General features: G+C 41.8%; 1 protein-coding gene across 1 annotated transcript; it reads left to right on the plus strand.

The window, feature by feature from the left end:
• The first annotated feature begins 459 nt into the window (after positions 1–459).
• LOC143773265 (extracellular calcium-sensing receptor-like) lies at positions 460–14,726 on the plus strand. Its single transcript, XM_077260758.1, has 6 exons — positions 460–897; positions 3,036–3,327; positions 5,307–6,116; positions 7,839–8,066; positions 11,770–11,893; positions 13,768–14,726. Exons 1-6 carry the CDS (start codon positions 728–730, stop codon positions 14,073–14,075), a joined length of 1,932 nt encoding a protein of 643 aa, XP_077116873.1. The 5' UTR covers positions 460–727; the 3' UTR covers positions 14,076–14,726.
• The last annotated feature ends 8,865 nt before the right edge of the window (positions 14,727–23,591 follow it).

The following is a 23,591-nucleotide window of genomic DNA, read 5'->3' on the forward strand; positions in this document are numbered from 1 at the left end:
TACAAACCACACAGTAGCTGAATGTTCATCTGGAAAAGGTCTGGGAGAAACAGCCAAGTTAAGTAGCTTGGCAATCACCTGGGACAATGAACACCTGGAGACAGTCGATGCCTCCCAGGCTCAGATTGGACGGCTGAGCTAACAATCATTACACTGACTGCTTAGCATGCCCCTGCACCAGACTGGACCACTAAGCTGTTAATTAAAGTACTGACAGCTTGAGCATGCCCCTGTACCAGATTAGATGGCTGAGCTGTCAGTAACTGCATACCAGACACACTGGAGGGTGGAACCGTGACACCATGACTCTTGAGGACCTATGGTTTCTAGGTCATTTGATGTCATTTAATATTTTACCCTTTTGATTACATAGTATATGTAGCTGTAAAGCTTTGTCTTCGTGACCAAAATCTTCATTAAGACAAGAGCAAAAATGAAGGAGTCATAATTCAGGTGCTGTCCATTAGTATCTAAAGTTATTTCTGGTTACTACATTATCCTAAGTCAGTAGTACATGTATTGTATGAAAACAGTTCAGTGAGAAACTCTACTTCTTCATCGGTATATGCTGTGTACTGTAGAGGTTATCTTAGTGCTCTGGGCATCTCCAACTTGAAATGTCTACAGTATATATCAGAATTTTGTTTGTAGGTTTTCCGATATTTATTATTCTAGGCTGATACTCCACGTATACTGGTCTCTGTGGCATCTTATCCTGTCCTACATAATGCCAGCCACTCGTTCAGATCAGGATGGGTGTAGGCTGCAGGGCTTAACTATCACTGGTTCCCGGGAGAGTGGAAGTGTGCTGATTGGAGTCATCCTTCCTATCCATTTTGACAAAGAATTTCCAGAGATTGATTTCACAATGAGACCCCCACAAGGAGACTGCAGAATGTGAGTAATGTTCTTATTTCCGGTAGATCTTCAAAAATGACATGTGTTTTCCCAGTAGAGCAGACTATAGGCCTGGTGTAGGCCTGGTGTAGACCTGGTAGCAGATAGCGTCGGGAGACATTGTTGGAAGTTAACAAGACACTCTTCGGAAGACATTTATTTCACAAGAGACAAGGGATTTTAGTGCCTTTTTTGTTTTGTTTTCAGTATTTTTTTCTCGTTTTTCATGTGCAGGCTTAATTTGCACCTCATATTTTATGTGTTTACTTGTATCTTCATCATTATGGTTAGGGTTTCTAGACTTTTCAGCTATAACTCAGTCCTCTCTATAATGATTTTATGTGTGCATGATTTTTGGCTCAAATTTTGTAGTGGATCATTCAACTTTTTGTTCTAAAAAGTCACAAAACAGGTTAAAGACTTAAATAAAGAGCATTTTTTCTTTCATGCATAATTCATAAACCACGTGGGCTCTTTAGAAGAGTTTGCCACAAAAGACGCCAATGAATACCGCAAGGCGATAAGAGAAAAGTGACTTTTAAGCATTGTAAATGCCTTAAAGTAGACATCCAAGACTTTGACTATTTTTGCACATGGGGCTAAGAACTTGCCAGCAGGTAGTTGCTAACTATCTACCCGGTGGCGAATACTGCTAGCTCAGAATGGTCACGAACTGCTCCTGTCGGCAATTCTCTTGCTTCCGGTGACATCACGTCGACAGTGTAGCTTCTTCTTTTCCGCTCTCCTCTGTCGACAGGGCATCTGTAATGACACACAGCTGGTGTCACAGGGGGTTTTGCCTAGGGGGCGTTGCAGGATGGTCATAGGAGGCAGACCAGCCGGAAAGTTGAGTAGATGCCACAAAGTGAAGTGTGAGCGGGACCCGAGATCTGGCGGGGAGCACGGTGTCTGGAGAGGAGACGATGGAGGCGAAGCCAGCAAGCATCCGGGAGGACTTAAGCTGGCAGAGGCAGCGGTACAGAGAAGGAGAGAACGGAACGCTGTCAGACGAACAAGGGAGCAAAACGCCAGACAGGAGCGTGGGATACGGAGGACGAGACGTGAGCATGGTCAGAAGCCAGACGAGAACATAAGAACCAGAGGGCAAGTTGGGAGCTTAGTCAGGGACGAGCCAAGGGGTAAGGAAACCAGAGAGGACTAAACGGTACCAAAACGGAAGCACAAGTCAGGGTCAAACCGTGTCATACACAATAACGATCACACATACAGAGGAACAACGATTATAGCAGAGTAATCTGGGTCAGCTGCTCAAGCCGAGTGAATGGAAGTGTCACCGACACCGAACCCAGGAAGTACCATCACTAAATAGCTGCCCCAGAATCAGAGAGAGGCAAATTAAATTAACCCTGAACTGACCAGGACGAAAAAGGAACAACCTTGTCCTGGATCATGACAGCGTCAATGCTGATGTGAGTCTGAATCACAGCCGGTTCCTCGCTGCCTAACTGTAGGAAGCCGGGTGTGAATCAGCATGACGTCAGCAGTGATGCCCTATCTACAGAGCAGATTGGAAAAGAAAAAGCTGCTCAAGCAGGAAAGTCACCTTCTGAGCCGTATCAGATCATGACAGGGCAGAGCAGGCAGGCAGTTAGCAACAGTAAGTTCTAAGCCTCTTCCGAAAAAATTATCAAAGTCCCAGATAACCAATTTGTGTCTGTAGTAAATGTGAAAAATTAGAACTTTGAATATTCTGGGAGCAAGGTTAGAATCCAGCGAGTTCAGCCTAAAAAGGGTTATCCAAATCAGATTGTACTATCCCATGGTATTATGTTGACATAAAAAAGTCTGTGTATCATCTGTTTGACCAAACAGATGCAGAAAAATTCCTTTCCCGACCTAATGACTAAAGCAAAACCTGGACCATAACCCTTGTTTAGAAGTTGGGAAATCCATTTTGTGAAGACCCTCTTGTGGTTGTAGGGTAGCCATCCTGTTTTATTAAAGTTGTCTAACTGATTTATACATTTACTATTATTTTATAGATTGTCAGCATCAATGACTAAGACTCTCAGTCACTTTTTAAGTTATCTTTATGTTCATGCATTTTTCCTGATTTCTGAAACGTAACGTCTTGAAACATTTTGAGCCATAAATCATGTTCTATTTTGTCCTTGAAGGTTTAGTTTTGAGGTTTTGCAGCAGTTCCAGGCCTTACGCTTTGCTGTGGAGGAAATTAATAGAAGTCCAAGTCTCTTGCCAAATACTACCTTGGGGTTCCAGGTCTATGACTCCTGTGCTGCTATGGACCATGAATTGGATGGGACTCAGATGTTGCTGACAGGGCAAGAAAGAGGGATCCCCAATTATTCCTGCCATGAAGGACCATCAATTGCTGCCATTATTGGACATTCGATATCATCCTATTCTATTTTGATGGCTCACATGCTTGGTCTGTACAGATACCCACAGGTATTGCCTGACAATGCTACTATTTCGGGTTACATAGCTTGTAATAATCTATTCTTTGCTGTAATAGATCTTCTTGCACAGAACTCCTGGTGGTTTTGGCCTCCTGCTTAGTTATGGAGTCCAATCTGAATAAGCAGAGCTGAAGTTTAGTTAGGAAGGAAGAGGCAGAACAGCAGGAGACTACCCCGAACCCACCAACGCCTAAATAAATGGGAGCATTACGCAGAGGTACAGAGTTACATATGATTTTCAAGCTTAGAGCTGGACATCTAGTTCTAGCAACTGGGTTAGTAATGTCCACTCAGAAGAACGATTCTCCATCACATTGGTTTGCATTTTTCAGAATAGTTTAGGGCTTGTGCACAGAGCAAAGTGTTGTGTGTGACCTCTGTATCGTGGCGTATGGTCCACCTACAGGTCTGTTTGACAGATTTATTATCTATACATTATAAAATAAATCAAGTGGTGTTATTATGAAATAATATCCCACTTAAAAGAAGCTCTCATAAAGCTCTAATGATAAAAAAAAGGTTTTTGGAAATCAAGGATGAAAAAATCAACGAGAGACAAAAACTAGTAGAGGTGGGAAGAGATTAACGAAGTCTGATTGAGTTTGTATGTCTATCTCTGGACTGGGGTTGAAGTTAAAATTACGCAGAATATTTTGAGACTCATGCGCAATGTGCGCATTTTGATTTCACTGGTCATGTGGAATTCAATAAAATGGCACCGTAGATGGCGCATGCGCACATCAAGATCTTGGCTCAATAAAGAGGTCCAAGGGACCTATCAGTTGCGCAAAAAAATTGAGTTAACTATCTTATAAAAATCCTTGAACTCCACTGACTTTGATTGTCTTTTTGTTTTTTGTGCTGTCATTCGATTGCAGAAAAATTCACATTAGTTGCTTTTTTAGCACATTATGTGAAATCTCTGCTTGCCGACCAACTGGGCATTTTTTTAGAATCCTCTCTTGGGGAATCCTCTGCTAAATGCTGCCAACCACAGTTTGGCAGCTGATTTAGCGGTCTCAGACACTGTCAAGCTGTGATTGGCAACATCTGGGAGTAAAGGCTTGAAGTGCCCAGAGAAGATGCTGAAGAAATGCTCAGTTAGCCTACAAGCATTCAGGTGACATGCATTTATTTCTCTACCAGGTATCTTTTAAAACGTCTTCAGGAAAAACTAAAGAGTTCAAAAAATTCTACATATGAACATCAAAGTGGATATCCGATATCATTATTTAGAGAAGTTTAGAAGGAGTTTTCGAAGTGTTTTTTTAAAGAATTTTAGAGATAATCTGCTCTAAAAAAAATCTGAAAAAAACTTTGTGAACATAGCCTTAAGTTGTAAAATAAAAAGTGAAATAAAAATAACATAATATTCTGGTGGTGGTTTATGAAGTGTGGCCACCTTCCCTCACTCCCTATATTCATCCATGGCATGTAGGTGGAAGGCTAAACTTGGAGGAAAAACAGAACATATGAAGAGACTACAAGGGTAAAATGTATCATAATGAGTTGGAGTGGCTTCAGAAGATGTAGATGATACTGTATGTACTTCAGTACAGTCAGGTTCTCCTGCAATCATTGACTTCAGTGTTTCAAGAAAGGACAGTTTAGAGCTGATATTGGATCCAATCATACTATTTCCTATTGATAGAATCCGAGAAAACCTAACAAACCTCACTGATTATATGTTCTCCATAAATGATAATGTTCAGAATACACATAAGAGTAAACAAGCCCTTGTTCTGGTTCCTCATCTCTTCTAGTAGAGGCATCAGGAATCCAGTTCAATACTTTCTTGCTTGAATAAAGTCTAAGGCAAGAATAGGACTATATTTGTTTCATCTCCACAGTATCCATTATTAATTGAATTTTAGAAATACAACTAAACCTCTTCATTCTTGTTTTGATTGACATACTCTTATCACTGTAAGACTAAACCATGGAACCCCTTCTTCTTTCTCATCATAGATCAGCCACTACTCAACAAGTGCTCTTCTAAGTGACAGATCACAATTTCCTTCCTTCTTCAGGACTGTCCCTAATGATGACTTTCAGTCCAAGGGTCTGGCTCAACTGGTGTTGCATTTTAATTGGACTTGGGTTGGTTTAATAGCCTTGAGTCAAGATTATGGTCAGCAAGGTATCCAAGTCATTAAGCAAGAACTCCTTAAAGCTGGAGCCTGTTTGGCCTTTACGGAATACATCTTGAATAGTCGTCAGGATAAGAATGCTCCGTATCTCACAAAAGTCATTCGAGAGTCCTCTGCGAAAGTGATTGTAATCTTCTCCACGGATGTCGAAATGGTTCCTCTTCTAAATGAGATGGTGAAAAAAAATGTAATTGGGAAGATCTTTGTAGCTAGTGAAGCTTGGTCTACATCAGTTTTACTATCAGATAGTAAATATTCTTCTATACTCTCAGATTCTATCGGGTTTTCCTTCCACAGCTCAGTCATTCCCAATTTTCAACAATATCTCAACAGTATTCATCTACTTCAAGGATCAAGAGGAACTTGGGTTTATGACTGTGAACTTCTCAATCTGGAAATTAATATTGAGCTACTCAATAACTCTATCAATATGTGTGCTGAGAAGGAAGACCTGAAGAGTATCTACAACAGCTTCAGCGATGTCTCCAGCTTACGAGGAGCTCATAACCTTTATGCTGCCATTTATGTTATAGCTGAGGCTTTGCATGACTTTCACATATATCATAAGACAATCAGACCACTCAATGATAAAGGATTTGGAATATTTGACAACTTGAAGCCCTGGCAGGTAGGATTATTCAATAAAACGATTTCAGACGAAAATGTTATGAAACTAAGTTAAACTTTAACATGAGTACTGAGTCAGTTTATATCATCTAACATATCTGTGAATCTCATGAAACAAGAGGAGGTTAGAGTCTAAAAAAGCCCCAGTGGCCAGTGGGAAAATTGAAAGGTTTCTGATTTTTATTTTTAAAAAGTTATGAAAAAATCTATAATGTTTGAATAATTTGTTTCCTCCATTAAAAATAAAGATATTAAAAAAATAAAATATTTTGTACCATGACATCCACAAAAGTCTGATCATTCAAAATATAAAATTATTTAACCCCTTAAGGACCGAGCCATGTTGTAAGTTAATGACGGGGCCTCATTTTTTAAATCTGACCAGTTTCTATTGATGAGGAAATAACTCTGGAACGCTTCAATGGATACTAGTGACTCTTTGAAGTTTTTTTTCATGACATGTTGTACTTTATGAGAGTGGTAAAAATGTGGGAGCCTATATGATAGAAAATATCCAAAAGAGACACCATTATAAAGGCTGCACCCCTCTAACTCCTCAAAACCACGATCAAGAAGTTTATTAACCCTTCATGCGCTGCATAGGAATTTATGCAATGTGGAAGGAAGAAATGAACTATTTTATTTTTTTTCACAAAAATTTAATTTAGCCCCATTTTTTTTTTTATTTTCAAAAGGGTAACAGGAGAAAATTAACCTCAAAATTTGTTGTGCAATTTCTCCTGAGTACACCCATACTAGATATGTGGGAGAAAACTACTGTTTAGGTGCACAGCAGGGCTTGGAAGGGAAGAGGCGCCATTTGACTTTTTGAATGCAAAAATGTCTAGAATCGAGATTGGACGCCATATCATGTTTGGACATGATGTGCCTAAACAGTGTAAACTCCCCACATGTAACCCCATTTTAGAAACTAGACCCCATCAAGGAAATTATTTAGATGTGTGGTGAGCACCTTGAACCCCCAGGTGCATCACAAAAGTTTATAACATAGAGCTGTGAAAATAGAAAAAAAAATCACATTTTTCCTGCAAAAATGTTTTTTTAGCCCCAATTATTTTTATTTTCAAAAGGGTAATAGGAAAAACTGCATCATAACATTTTTTGTACAATTTCTCCTGAGTGCATCAATATCTCATATGTGGTCGAAAACTACTTTTGAGGCACAGTGCAAATCTCAGAAGAGAAGAGGCGGCATATAATGGGCTCTATTAAAATAATTGAAAAAAAAATATTGGCAGAATTGCATTTTTTTTTCACAATTTTTCCTGCACTGGATTTTTTCCCCATTTTTCAGCACATTGTACTGTAAAGTTAATGGTGTTATTCAAATTTACAATTCATCCCACAAAAAAACAAGTTCTCATATTGCTATATTGATGGAAAAACAAAAAGTTGCAACTCCTGAAAGTATTCGAAGTATAAACAAAACCACAAAAATTGGCTGTGTCGGGAAAAGGGGTTAAGCCTATTGTGTTGTGTTGGTGTCTTATCGGGGGATCAGAGGTTTTGCATGAATCCCTTAAGCCACAATTCCTCTTTGCAGAGTTCTCCCTACTGTTACTTGCCACATATGGTAAAGCTGTTCTCTTTTGAGACAAATGGATTCTTCAAAAATAATGTTGATTGGAATGGATGGATTGATTTACTCAAGAATTTGTGAACATCTCCAATTTAAAAAAAAACATATTTGCCTCCTTTTCAGCTTTCTCATTACATCCAAGCTGTACGAGTACAATTGACCAGCGGAAGTGAAATATTTTTTGATAAAAATGGTGATCCACCTGCAGCTTATGATATTGTTTACTGGCAAGCAGATGAGACTGGGAATGTACAACACATCAAGGTTGGGCGTTATGATACAATTCAGCCTAAAGGAGACACCTTCATGGTTGACCTAGGTGTTGGATTATGGGCCTACAACAATGGTCAAGTATGTTTCTAATTTATAACTATAACTTTATGTTGTCTTATATAGTTTAAAAAACAGAGGTGTCTAACCAAAGCCTAACCATGGCCATTAAAAATCCAAAAATTATGCAATAAGTGTATATTTATTTCAATTCAACAGATAGCGGGATGCCATAAAAAAGAAAAAGCGGTCACAATTGTAGACGTATACTGGTATCCCCAACGTTTCGGCATAAAGTTGCCTTTCTCAAGGGGTATTAAGTCTATCTGAAATTACATAAAAAGAAAATGATATATACAGACAATAATATCAATAAATCAGATGCGCTACATAGCGTCAAACAGGACATATCAATAAAAAAGAAAAAGAAAAACGAAAAGGAGAAAACATCCAATATGAGCAAAATGCAATATGGTACCAGCCATCTGTGTGAAATTACATTTTGCTAAACACCTGTGAATCCATATAATACATATATACATATATACACACATTTAGCATTTATATAAAGGACCTATCCAGCTGTCGGGCATCTCACTAAAAGGTAAGAAAAAGAGAACAGCAGCAGCGGCAGCATGGGCCTCTCATATACATAATACAATAGACAACCAGAGACTCTATGACTCATATAACACGTGTATGTCAGCCATGAGAAAAGCCATACCAGGATTCAATCCTATGTGTGGATAAATAATGAGAACCTTATAAAACGCACTAAGGAATATATAAGGAAATAGCAAAAAATACATTACTTGTAATGTGACCAGTATGGAGAGCGGCTCCCTCTGTAAGGGGAGACAATATGCTGGGTGAGTAATGAACATAAAAAAACCAACATGAAGTGAATATGCAAGACAGAGGTGCATCAGAGTAGTGTGCCATATAATATTACCTTCACATAGTTATAACAGCGTCCGGAACAAGGCTCCAAGAAAGGACAGGTTGCTGTGTGCAGGTGAATGGGGCGTAGTCCGTGCTCCCTTCTTATACGGAGCCGGAGAATGCCGGCGCAGGTACTTCCGGGTGAAGGGTGAGGTGTGTGAACGAAAATGTCCGAGGACAGAGCGGAAAAAGCCGAAGTGCGCCGAGTCAGTGACGGCGCATGCGCGGTGATGGAAGAATCTGATTCTAGGTGCCTCCCGTGTGCTGTCAGGAAAAAAGAGGAGACAAAGCGTATGAATGAACATTGTCTGAACAAACAATGGAAAAGATGTTAACACAAGAAGAGGGGGACATATAAAAGGATTGAACATGGTATAGCTTGCCTAAATAAAGATGTTATGAACACGGAAAGACAACATGGTCCCAATGGCAAACTCCTAGTAGTACATATATCATAAGGAGCTATTTATACATGTAAGGTAAATGTTTCTCTATGTAAGGAAAGAAATGATAGAAATAATAAAAAAATGTAATAAAAGGGCACATCGTGGTTGGAACCCTTATAAGGAACCATATCAGAAGCCAACCTCATACTCTCTATTTAACCCTAGAGGGGACAAGGTTTGTAACGTGTGGATCCAAAAGGATTCACGTTCTTTCAATTTCCTGACCCTGTCCCCTCCTCTGCGGGCCAACGGGACATGATCTATGACCTGGTATTTGAGCTGAGAGATACCATGGTTATGCTGTGAAAAATGAAATGGAATGGGCAAAAGTAATCTACCACGCCTAATGGTAGATTTGTGCTGGGAAATGCGGTCTCGGATATGCTGGGTAGTAACTAGATTACTTTTGCCCATTCCATTTCATTTTTCACAGCATAACCATGGTATCTCTCAGCTCAAATACCAGGTCATAGATCATGTCCCGTTGGCCCGCAGAGGAGGGGACAGGGTCAGGAAATTGAAAGAACGTGAATCCTTTTGGATCCACACGTTACAAACCTTGTCCCCTCTAGGGTTAAATAGAGAGTATGAGGTTGGCTTCTGATATGGTTCCTTATAAGGGTTCCAACCACGATGTGCCCTTTTATTACATTTTTTTATTATTTCTATCATTTCTTTCCTTACATAGAGAAACATTTACCTTACATGTATAAATAGCTCCTTATGATATATGTACTACTAGGAGTTTGCCATTGGGACCATGTTGTCTTTCCGTGTTCATAACATCTTTATTTAGGCAAGCTATACCATGTTCAATCCTTTTATATGTCCCCCTCTTCTTGTGTTAACATCTTTTCCATTGTTTGTTCAGACAATGTTCATTCATACGCTTTGTCTCCTCTTTTTTCCTGACAGCACACGGGAGGCACCTAGAATCAGATTCTTCCATCACCGCGCATGCGCCGTCACTGACTCGGCGCACTTCGGCTTTTTCCGCTCTGTCCTCGGACATTTTCGTTCACACACCTCACCCTTCACCCGGAAGTACCTGCGCCGGCATTCTCCGGCTCCGTATAAGAAGGGAGCACGGACTACGCCCCATTCACCTGCACACAGCAACCTGTCCTTTCTTGGAGCCTTGTTCCGGACGCTGTTATAACTATGTGAAGGTAATATTATATGGCACACTACTCTGATGCACCTCTGTCTTGCATATTCACTTCATGTTGGTTTTTTTATGTTCATTACTCACCCAGCATATTGTCTCCCCTTACAGAGGGAGCCGCTCTCCATACTGGTCACATTACAAGTAATGTATTTTTTGCTATTTCCTTATATATTCCTTAGTGCGTTTTATAAGGTTCTCATTATTTATCCACACATAGGATTGAATCCTGGTATGGCTTTTCTCATGGCTGACATACACGTGTTATATGAGTCATAGAGTCTCTGGTTGTCTATTGTATTATGTATATGAGAGGCCCATGCTGCCGCTGCTGCTGTTCTCTTTTTCTTACCTTTTAGTGAGATGCCCGACAGCTGGATAGGTCCTTTATATAAATGCTAAATGTGTGTATATATGTATATATGTATTATATGGATTCACAGGTGTTTAGCAAAATGTAATTTCACACAGATGGCTGGTACCATATTGCATTTTGCTCATATTGGATGTTTTCTCCTTTTCGTTTTTCTTTTTCTTTTTTATTGATATGTCCTGTTTGACGCTATGTAGCGCATCTGATTTATTGATATTATTGTCTGTATATATCATTTTCTTTTTATGTAATTTCAGATAGACTTAATACCCCTTGAGAAAGGCAACTTTATGCCGAAACGTTGGGGATACCAGTATACGTCTACAATTGTGACCGCTTTTTCTTTTTTATGGCATCCCGCTATCTGTTGAATTGAAATAAATATACACTTATTGCATAATTTTTGGTGTGCCGGAGTGATCTATAAAATATATTGGACTTATTTTTCTCCAGAGCACCCCCTCGTTGGTATAGTGAGCACTCTTGACTTCTCCTTTCATTAAAAATCCAAGACATATCTCGAATATCTCCTTACTAACAAAAGGATGTTTTAGGAAGAACTCAGTTTTTTAGAGATAGATCTCTTAACTAAAAAAAATATTACCAACAGTTGACCAACTTTAGGTTGGATGTCACAATACATATCTGAATACAGAATGTAAGCCAAATGGCCATACCAGAAAAAGGGTCCACATAACTGAGTATTTAATTAAAAAATGTGCTTAATCTCAATATATCGAGGTTCATTAGGGAACTTTAAACTGACCAGCAATTAGAAACTACAAATGGTATCATCCTCTGTGAGGTATCATCTTAAGGCATTTCTATTTTTCCATGTATTCCATATTTTTTGCACAGGTGCCCTTTTCTGTATGCAGTGAGAGTTGTATCCCAGGCTTTAGACAAGTGATGAGAAGAGGACAACCCATCTGTTGCTTTGAATGTCTTCCGTGCTCTCAAGGAGCGATTTCCAACCAAACAGGTGAAAAAATTGACTAATCCATTTATGCTGCTGTAGATTGGCCATTGTGGGTTGGATACAAGTCACCTCTGTGAAGGTGGGTCCACTCCATAATAACCCCGGCAATCCAATTTGCAGAAATATACTTGTTGCTTACTAACTTTTTAGCAATCTGAAATTATGTAGTGACATTTTGGTCTGATCACCCAGAACTTCATCAGACAAATGGATTGCTAGGGAAATAGCTGGGAAAAGAAGTCTGTAGTGTATGTGACCCAACAGCTATGCCCAGCTATCGCCCAATATTGCTGCTTCCATTCACTTCCAAAATCCTCTCATCTAACTTGCTATTTGACAATCTACAATCTGGTTTCTGCCCCATCACTCAACTGAGATGGCCCTGACCAAAATCACTAATGACCTACTTACAGCCAAAGCTAACGGACAATATTCTGTACTCTTCCTTCTAGACCTGTCTTCTGCTTTTGACACAGTTGACCATTGCCTCCTACTGCAGATCCTCTCCTCCTATGGCATCAAAGACCTCGCCCTCTCCTGGATCTCTTCATGCCGTTCCAACTGCACATTCAGCGTCTCCCACTCCCACACTACCTCCTCATCCCACCCCCTCTGTTGGAGTCCCCCAAGGCTCTGTTTTAGGACCCCTACTCTTCTCAATCTATACACTTGGCCTGGGACACCTCATAAAGTCCCATGGATTCCAGTACCACCTTTATGCTGATGACACTCAGATCTACCTTTCTGGCCCAGATGTCACCTCTCTGCTGTCCAGAATCCCAGAGTGTCTGTCAGCCATATCCTCCTTCTTCTCCTCTCGCTTCCTCAATATCAATGTGGACAAATCTGAAATCATCATCTTTCCTCCATCTCCTAGATCTTCCTTACCTGACCTATCTATCGCAATAAACAACATCACACTTTCCCCGTACCAAAAGTCCGCTGCCTCGGAGTAACCCTTGACTCTGCCCTGTCCTTCAAACCGCACATCCAAGCTCCTTCCACCTCCTGTCACCTCCAGCTCAAAAATATCTCCAGAATCCGTCCTTTCCTCAACCGTCAATCTACTAAAATGCTTGTGCATGCCCTCATCATCTCCCGCCTTGACTACTGCAACATCCTTTTCTGTGGCCTCCCTGCTAACACCCTTGCACCTCTCCAGTCCATTCTTAACTCTGTTGCCTAATTAATTTCTCTCCTCGCTACTCCTCTGCTTCCCCCCTCTGCAAATCTCTTCACTGGCTCCCATTCCCTCAGCCTATCCAGTTCAAATTACTAATACTGACCTACAAAGCCATCCATAACCTGTCTCCTCCATATGTCTCTGAACTAATCTCCTGATATCTTCCCTCACGTAATCTCCTGTCCTCCCAAGACCTCCTTCTCTCCTCCACACTTATTCGCTCCTCATCCAATCGCCTCCAAGACTTCTCACGAATATCCCCCATCCTCTGGAATTCTTTGCCCCAACACATCCGACTATCAACCACATTCGGATCCTTCAGACGGAACCTGAAAACCCACCTCTTCAGAAAAGCCAATAGCCTGCACTGATCCTGCTGTCTCCTCACCACTACCGAAGCTACTGCCTCACCAACACCGGAGCTCCTGCAACCCTCAACCTACTGTCTCCTTCCCCACTATCCTGTAGAATGTAAGCCTGCAAGGTCAGGGTCGTCACCCCTCTGTTTCAGTCAATAATTGTTAGTTTGCTTACTGTAAGTGATACCTGTAATTTGTATGTAACCCCTTCTCATGTGCAGCACCATGGAATCAATGGTGCTATATAACTAAATAATAATAATAACAATATATGATCAGCATCAATTAGTAATGGGCCATTAGACAATGCTTACATCTATTTTGCTCTATTTCAGACTCAATTCGCTGCATGAAATGTCCATGGGATCAGTGGCCTAATCTTCAAAAAGACAGATGTATTAAAAAAGAGATAGAATTCCTCTCCTTTGAAGAACCTCTAGGAGCTGCATTGATGGCCTCCAGCATCTTCTCATCAAGCATCCCAACTTGTATTTTTGGACTTCTTTTTTATTTCAGGAAGACACCTATAGTAAGAGCCAATAATTTCTCTCTCAGTTGTCTTCTTCTAGGATCTCTTTGTCTTTGCTTCCTTTGTTCTTTGGCCTTCATTGGATATCCTGTGAATGAGAAGTGTTTGCTATGACAGGCTACCTTCGGTTTGACTTTTGTTCTTTGTGTATCTTGTATTTTAGCAAAGACTCTCATGGTGGTTTTTGCATTCATGGCTACTAGGCCAGGAAGTGGAGTAAAAAAGTTAGCGAGTCCTTGGTTGTCCTATACAATCATTATACTCTGTATTTTCTTACAATTTACTTTGTGTATTCTCTGGACATCTCTTTCACCTCCGTTTCCAGAACAAAATTTAAACACAAAGCCCGGCATCATCATCGTTGAATGCAATGAAGGATCAACCACTGCTTTTTGGAGCATGTTAGGGTTTCTTGGTCTCCTGGCCACCCTTAGTTTTATTGTTGCATTCTTGGCCAGAAGACTCCCAGACAGTTTCAATGAGGCCAAGTATATCACCTTCAGCATGTTGGCTTTCCTCAGCGTCTGGATATCCTTTATTCCAGCCTATTTTAGTGCCAGTGGAAAGTATACTGTTGCCATGGAGATATTTGCTATTCAGTCATCAAGTTGGGCATTGTTGGTCGGCATGTTTCTGCCTAAATGTTTTATAGTGTTATTTAGACCAAATATGAACTCCAGAGAATATCTAATGGGAAAAAACAAAAAATAACCTACTTAATAGCTTCATATGTGTTTGCAGATTATGTATGAACTTTCTACTAATAAAGAGACTGTATTTTTATCATTTCAGTTCAATAAATTCCATGTTATTGTATAAATTGTGAATTGAATTTATCTCAGTTATATAGCCCTCACAGAATCCAAAACTTCTAGCCTACTCTTGAGATTTCCAACAGAATTAAAATATTTTGAAATCTCCCAAATGGGCAATCAAGTTTTCAAGATTTAATGTCCTTATCAGTTAGGGCAACTTTCTGACACTGGCCACTACATTGCAACCCAAAATCCTTTGGTATTCTTCAGATTTCATGATGTCTTGCAAACAGTCATGAAACCCAGTGCCAGAAGCAGAAAAACGATCCCAAAACATCTTTTAACTTCCACCATATTTGACTGTAGGTACTGTGTTCTTTTCTTAGTAGGCCTCATTCCATTGTTGGTAAACAGTAGACTGATGTGCTTTACAAAAAGCTTTATCTTGGTGTCATCTGTTCAGAAGATACTTTTCTGGAAGGATTTTTGCTTACTCATGTACATTTTGGCAAACTGCAGTCTAGCTTTTTTATGTCACCGTGTTAGCAGTGTGGCCCTCCTGGGTCTCCTGCCATGGCATTTCATTTAATTCAAATGTCGATGGATAGTTTGCGTTGACACTGATGTGCTGAGCCTGCAAGACAGCTTGAATTTCTTTTGAACTTGAGGCTGCTTATTCACCATCCAGAATATCCTGTGTTACAACCTTTCATCAATATTTCTCTGCCATCCATGTCCAGAAAGATTAGCTACAATGCAAACTTTTTCATTATGTTTTTGCACCGTAGACAAAAAAAATTAAGATCTCTACAGTTAGACTTGTCATCCTGAGATTGCTGATATTGTTCAATAGTTTTGATTCTCAAGTTTTCAGACAGTTCTCTTCTCTTTCTGATCTCCATCTTAGTGTGGCACACACAGACACACAATGCAAAGATTGAGTCAACTTCTCCCCCTTTTATCTGGTTTCAGGTGTGATTTTCACATTGCACACTTCTGTTGCTTGCCACAGGTGAGTTTGAACGAGCATCACATGCTTGAAACAAAGTTGTTTACCCTTAATTTTGGAAAGGAGACATTTTTGTCCAGCCCATTTTGTGGATTTTGTGTGAATTCGTGTCCAATTATCCTTTTTTTCTCAGTTTTTTTTTTTTGTTCCAATAAACACAAAGGAAATAAACATGTGTATAACAAAACATCTGTAATTGAAATAGGTTTCTAGTAGAAATACCTAATTTTCGGAGCCAGTTTCAAGGCTGCCAACACTTTTGGCCATAACTGCACAGCATAAGTTGTGTGTGTGTATATAGCATAAATTGTACATAGCACAGACTCTATGTATGTAGAATAGATTGTGTATCTATAATATAATGCTAGGAGCATCACTCTGTCCGAAGCCTTTGTAGACTGCGCAAGCGCGATGCGCCTGCGCCGTCGACCCCACAGAGTTATGCATCTGGCAGTAGCTTAGCTACTGGGGGGGCAGAGGGGGCCATCGCCCCAGGCCCAGTGCTCACAGGGGCCCACCCAGAGCTACGCTACTGTAACTGTATTGGCGTGCACACTGCGCCGATACAGTTACATTCTGCGGCAGAGTCGGGAGAATCGATCTACCTCTTCTGCCGCGTGTCTGTTATGGGCCCCTGAGCAGGCTGGGGGGCCGGTGCCAGCAGTGGGCCCCCCACCTGTCTTAGCAGGGTTAGCTGTATTGGCATCTAGCTGATGCAGCTGACCGCATTGATGAGGGAAGGAGTGCTATGCTCCTCCCATAATTCCCCTGTCAGCATCTGACGTCACCGACACGGACAGGGGGCGTGATGATGTCACTGCCCGGCGCCCACAGTCCGGAGGTGAGCTGGAGCAGGGAGCAGCGCAGGTACCAGGAAGAAGAGAGGTGAGTATTTATTTATTGTTTTTATGGGGGCTGCCTTATATTACAGGGTCTGCCTGTGGGGGGTGCTGCCTTATACTACAGAGTCTGCCTTTGGGAGGGGGTGCTGCCTTACACTACAGAGTCTGCCTGTGGGGGAGGTGCTGCCTTATACTACAGGGTCTGCCTGTGGGGGGGTGCTGCCTTATACTACAGGGTCTGCCTTTGATGGAGTGCTGATACTACATGGTCTGCCTGTGGGGGGTGCTGCCTTATACTACAATGTCTGCCTGTGAGGGGGATGCTGCCTTATACTACAGGGTCTGCCAGTGGGGGGTGCTGCCTTATACTACAGAGTCTGCCTATGGGGGGTGCTGCCTTATACTACAGAATCTGCCTGTGGGGGTGCTGCATTATATTACAGAGTCTGCCTGTGGGGGTGCTGCATTATACTACAGAGTTTGCCTATGGGGTGCTACCTTACACTACAAGTCTGCCTATGGGGTGCTGCCTTATACTACATAGTATGCCTATGGGGTGCTGTCTTATACTACAGGGTCTGCCTATGGGGTGCTGCCTTATACTATAGAGTCTGCCTGTGGGGGGCTGCATTATACTACAGAGTTTGCCTATGGGGTGCTGCCTTACACTACAGAGTCTGCCTATGGGGTACTGCCTTATACTGCAGAGTATGCCTATGGGGTGCTGTCTTATACTACAGGGTCTGCCTATGGGGTGCTGCCTTATACTATAGAGTCTGCCTGTGGGGGGCTGCATTATACTACAGAGTTTGCCTATGGGGTGCTGCCTTACACTACAGAGTCTGCCTATGGGGTGCTGCCTTATACTACAGGGTCTGCCTATGGGGTGCTGCCTTATACTATAGAGTCTGCCTGTGGGGGGCTGCCTTATACTACAGAGTCTGTCTATGGGGGCTGCCTTATGCTATAGAGTCTGCCTATGGTGGTGCATTATACAATATAGAGTAGGCCTATGGGGAGTGCATTATACTATATGGAGTCCTATGGGGGTGCATTACACTATATTGAGGACTATTTGGTGCATTATACCATATGGAGGCTATCTAGGGGGCCATCATATAGTGTGGAGATTACAGTGAGGGGGTCATTTTACAGTGTTGGAGCCATCAAATAGTTTGGGGGCTACTAAGGGGCCTGTATACTGGGTGGGTGGTACTATACAATGAGGGAGCATTATACTGTGTATAAGAGAGCATCATACTGTGTAGAGGGGAGCTGTACAGGGGGGAGACTCGGGACATTATTCAATGTTATGTCAGCACTTTTTGTTATAGAGGAACTCAGGTTACTGTGACTATCAAAGGGGCACACAGAACAATAATACAGAATTGGGCACAGGATGTGAGCAGCACATGACAGAATGGGGGCGCAGGATGGGAGATTCACATGACTGGATGGGGATGCAGGATGAGAGCACCACATGACAGGATGGGGGCGCAGAATTGGAGTAGCACATACCAGGATGGGGGCAGCACATACCAGAATTGGGGCGCAGGATGGGAGCACATGACAGGATAAGGGCACAGGAAGAGAGTAGCACATGACAAGATAGAGGCGTACAAAACAGGATGAGGGCGCAGGATGGGGGCTGCACATGACATGAAGGGGGCGCAAGATGGTAATTATGGTAACACTGGTAGTTGACTGCCGATCTGGGAGCCCTACTGCTACAGGCAACACACGTGAAGGAGGCCCAACTTGGAGTACAAACATTTCACCAAATTATTGCCACACACCACTAAAATGTCATCAATTTCCCCAGAGTAGAAATATTATAATTGCGCAGTTTTTTGAAAACTTCTATTACTGTATAATGGACAAGTAAAGTGTATTATGTACAAGTGAAGTGGTTAGAGATAGAAGCTGGGATTCAGATGGGGAGGTTGGGCTGTTTATTTGAATGTTGGAGTCTCCCAGGATAACAGTTGGCAATTCTGGGGACATGAAGTGCGGCAGCCAGGCAGAAAAGTGGTCAAGGAAGTGGGTCGGTAAGCATGGGTGACAGTATATGACCGCTACTCTGGGGGAGAAGCAATGGAAAACCCTGATGGTGTGGACCTCAAAAGAAGAATGGTGCACAATCGGCCTGTATTTATTTTTTTTAATAAAAACAAGGATTGGTGGTGGCAGCGAGTATTGTGGGGTTATTGTGGAGTTAGCAGTGATTGTATGGCAGTATATACACAAATTCCATGCCCTGAAATCCAGAGGTGGATATGTCGTACACACACTATTAGTTTTCCGTTAACTAGTTATCGGAAACATCCTGCGGCCTTCTTGGTTTATCACCCCCCCAATTGTGTAATTGTCGGGAATATAGGGGCCAGCTGAGAGCTCTTCTATCGAAAGATCACAGTGGATGGTTCTGCGTGACTCTCAGCTTGTGATCTTTGTGATAATTGGATGAAATCCTTGACAAATAGGTTGGCCAATCTAATCTGTTTTACCACGGAAATACAGCCTTTCTACCTGGTGGATACAGGTGGTTTCCAAAAGCTGATGGCTGTCACAGTCCCCCAGTGCTAGTTGCTCAGTCGCAATTACTTCTCTAAAAGATGTGCCTGCACTACACCAGCATGTCGCAGACAACATCACCCATTCCTTGAAAAAAAATCTTTGTTTGACAGGGTGCATTTCAACAATGACACCAGGACGAGCAAGCATGGCCAGGGGTGTTGAAGCTTGCTGACTGGGCACTGGGTGACTCTGGTGGCAGTGGGGTCAGGCGAGGAAGGGGCCGCTCCACAAGTTTTGAAATCCACAAGGCTTCCAAGGTGCTTGGGGTTGGAGAAATAAACCACTACACACCATAAGATGGATAACTAAGCTACTAGACAACAGGGTTTGGTGAACTAAACTACTAAACACCTAGGGTTGGATAATTAAACCACTACACACTGGAAGCTGGAGAACTAAGCTACTAGACAAGAGGGGTTGGGGCACTAAACTACTAAAAGCCTAGTTTTGGAGAAGTAAACTACTACACACCAGGAGACGGAGAACTAAAACACTAGACACCAAGGTGTCACTAGACATTAAATCTTGAAATTCCCAAAGCTTGTGGGACAAACCTCTGTATCTAACACTTCTTCCACTGCCTCCTCCACATCCTGTAGGGCATCCACCTGTGCCCTCAACCTCTTCCTTAATAAAATATGCTTTCCAGCAGTGCAGAGAGATTCCCCCCACCTCCGTACTGTGAAGTCAGGGAAAATTACAATCAGGCAGTGTTTATATTAATATGCCTTAGAGGACCCAGTGACACAGATAAAGCATTGTGGACAGCTATCCATGCCAAGTTTGATCAATGGCTGTTTCCACTGAACCTGGAGTCAGGGAAGGCCATGTGTGATAACAGTGCAAACCTGGTGGCAGACCTATGCTGGGGCAACTTCACATGCATGCCTTGCATGGCTCACGTCCTCGACCTGGTGGTAGAGCAATTTCCACTCTACTATACCAGCCTCGATGAGCTGCTGCAAAAAGCACAGTCACTATGTGTTCATTTCTGGCGTCCACACCCCATGTGTAATTGACTTGCATTGCTACAGAGGTCTTTCGAGCTAACGTTTAACTGGTTGATATCCATTGTGCAGACATGGTGGAATTCCACTCTACATATGTTGCAGCAACTGTGGCCGCAGCAAAGACCCCTGGTGTAGTGTGACATTTTGCACAGTCTGGCCCAACGCAGTATGAACCTGTAGCAAATCATGCTGGCAGAGCGGGCACAGATGAAGTACCTCTGCACCCTTCTGCACAGTTTTGAAATGGCTCCCAAGATTGTTAGCACTATTCTGGTCATCTACATGCTGGAGCACACTTTGAATAGTTTGTGGGAGAAGGTGGTAGTCCTAGAGGAAGAGGAGGAAGCAGAGGAGGATGCAGAAGTGATAACAATATCTCTGGACTGAACTGGAGTTCTGAACTGGCATTGCACAGGTGGGGGCCATGTGGGGGTGGATTAGAGTGATTGAGGGGGATCATGGTACCAGACAAACTGTTAGTAAAAGTGCAGGAGGCGAAAAACAAATGGATGTGCTATGTTCATGCCCATTTCAAGATTGGCGAAGGTTTTTTAAACACATTCAGTCATCTCTAATGAATTTCTCCTCTCCTCATGAATCCTCTTTTTTATGATTTTTACATTACTAATTTTGATTTTCACAGATAAAATACCATGAGTAATTACAATAAGAAAACTAGCATCACAAAACTTGGCTGACTTACAGTAAAGCCTTATATCATATGGTTTTTAGCTGCAGTATTGCAGCACATTCACTAATCAAAAAGGTTTTCTCTTCATAGGATTTTGTGGTATATACCCCTAAGCATTTGCAACACAAAAAAAGTCATGAAATTATGTAAATCGTGGAATTGATAAACATGGTAATGATATGCAAATGATCAGAAAATGGAATTTTTAAAAATTTTAATTAATTTAGTATGTCTAGACTTATCTTTGTCTTTCATTGCATCAAAAACAAAAGTCTTACTAATCTTTGAAATGGATAAACCTCAGTTCCAGTCTCCATTGCCGTTTTGCTCTGCACCATGATAGTCTTTGAAATCGGTGGCCATATAATAAAGATGACGGAAACAAAGGTGCAATATACTGATGAGTCAACCACTCACAACCTACCAATACATTGAGGAATTGATTGCTTAGAGTAAAAATTGCACACAAAAGCCTTGTATAGGTCACACACAGATAGTGCACAGTGTCTGGCTTACAGCCTATTATTGACGCCCATACTTTAGAATAGGCAGGCTAATTGCACCCCATGAGGACAAACACCCTAGTTTACAATGCCAACACTGAGGGGCTTGGCTGCACCCTGAATATAAACTAAGTGCAAAAGTATATAATATATGAGGTCTTGGTCGATATTTTGGCCAAAATACTGAAGCTCGCAACCCGTATAAAGGGTCCTAATACTTGCAAATCCTAATACTAAATAAAAAGCAAAGCCATAATCAGAGGAACTAAAATTCACCCAAAATTCAAGAATAAACACAGCCCCCTATGCAATCCTTTTTGGTGTGTGCAATTTTTATAGTTAGCAATCTCCCCCTCCATGAATTGGAAGGTTGTGAGTGGTTGTCTCATCAGTATTTTGCACCTGTGTTTCTGCCATTTTATTATATGGGTTTGCTGCATCCTGGTTGTTAATTTGTTCTGAGACTTGGGCAGGTAAATAGTGTTGCCCTTTTTTGCTGGGTTTATTCTTGAGTATTGGCAGAATTTTAATTCCTCATATTATGGCTTTGCTTTTTAGGTCGGCCAATCAGAGGTTAGGCGTACACATAACTCTTGCGCTCCCGTCGCTTGCATGCTGAAATCAGCTGCCAGCTTCAGAAGAGGAAACTGCTGTGTGGCGAAGTGCTGGAAAGGTGAGTCCATCCCTCCACTCCCTTTTTTGGCATCAGCTGCTGCGGCTCCCGGGTCTGTCCTGGAGTAGCACCTGGCATCCATCTGAGTCTGAAGTCTAACCACACCATCCGGGGCTCTAGTGAAGAACCAGGTGATTCAGCAATAATTTTGACTGAGCAATCTTCTCCAGACCTTACTGACTACCAATAAGACACAAATCCAGCATAGTCAACTAATAATTTAAAACATAACTTTTACTAATTTCTAGTTAAAATTGGTACCAGACAACAAACATATATAAAGTGCTCAATATTACCAGTGCACATATAAAAAAGGTTTGGTCTCACCCGATTTCTGAGTCTTTTTCTGGGGTCACGCTTATGCTTTTAAGACCTAATTGAGAGCATTCCGGGGGGAGAATATTGCGATCTGACTTCCCTGTCGTGCCCACTGTGAGAGACTCCCGCCCTTACAAGGGCAGTACCCAAGTGTAGAGCTGCCTTCAAATGCCCATGGAACATATGGCCTCCCTGGGTATTATGTATATCGCTTCCCAACGCATTTCCCCCCCTGTTCAGGGGGTTCGTCAGGGGAAGTTATCTAAGTTAGTCTCCTGCAGTGGCTAGTGAGACCCTTCACTATATTATGTGTCTCTCTCCATAGGGGTATGCTATCTGCCAATTACCCAAAAATCTGTTGTCATTATATAGGGTAGTGGGTGGAACTATCAGATTGCTGGCGTATTTCCTCACTTCCTCTTTGTACTGGCGCCATTCTGAACAGGGGGGGAAACGCGTTGGGAAGCGATATACATAATACCCAGGGAGGCCATATGTTCCATGGGCATTTGAAGGCAGCTCTACACTTGGGTACTGCCCTTGTAAGGGCGGGAGTCTCTCACAGTGGGCACGACAGGGAAGTCAGATCCCCCCCCGGAATGCTCTCAATTAGGTCTTAAAAGCATAAGCGTGACCCCAGAAAAAGACTCAGAAATCGGGTGAGACCAAACCTTTTTTATATGTGCACTGGTAATATTGAGCACTTTATATATGTTTGTTGTCTGGTACCAATTTTAACTAGAAATTAGTAAAAGTTATGTTTTAAATTATTAGTTGACTATGCTGGATTTGTGAAGAACCAGGTGGTCACTTAGTTATGCCCCTACAGGCTCTTCCTGGTCCGTGGCACAGTGGTTCCACAACCACCAGTCATGTTAACATGTCTATCCATCCCGTCATTTTGATAATTCCATGACTTTTCCTACTTGATGTTGCAGGTTCCATATTGAGGACAGTATACTTAAAATCATTATCTGAATATTCTTACTGCTTGGATCCCGTAACATTTTAGATTAAAGTGGGAAGCAACCTAATTCTACCCGTCAAATGCTCACAGACAGTGGAAACCTCCACTCAATGAGTGACATTCATAGTAGAATATATTCTAGGGTTTACTCTTCATAGGAAAACCTTTTTGACTAATCTGTCAGGTAATGAATAAAAATAGATGTTACAATGGATAATACAACAGATGCAGTTAGTTCTGGATTCTGGATTAGATGCAATGTAATGCTTCTTATTATAAATGTCT

The sequence above is a fragment of the Ranitomeya variabilis genome, chromosome 5 (assembly GCF_051348905.1).
Source record: "Ranitomeya variabilis isolate aRanVar5 chromosome 5, aRanVar5.hap1, whole genome shotgun sequence".
Taxonomy (NCBI): domain Eukaryota; kingdom Metazoa; phylum Chordata; class Amphibia; order Anura; family Dendrobatidae; genus Ranitomeya; species Ranitomeya variabilis.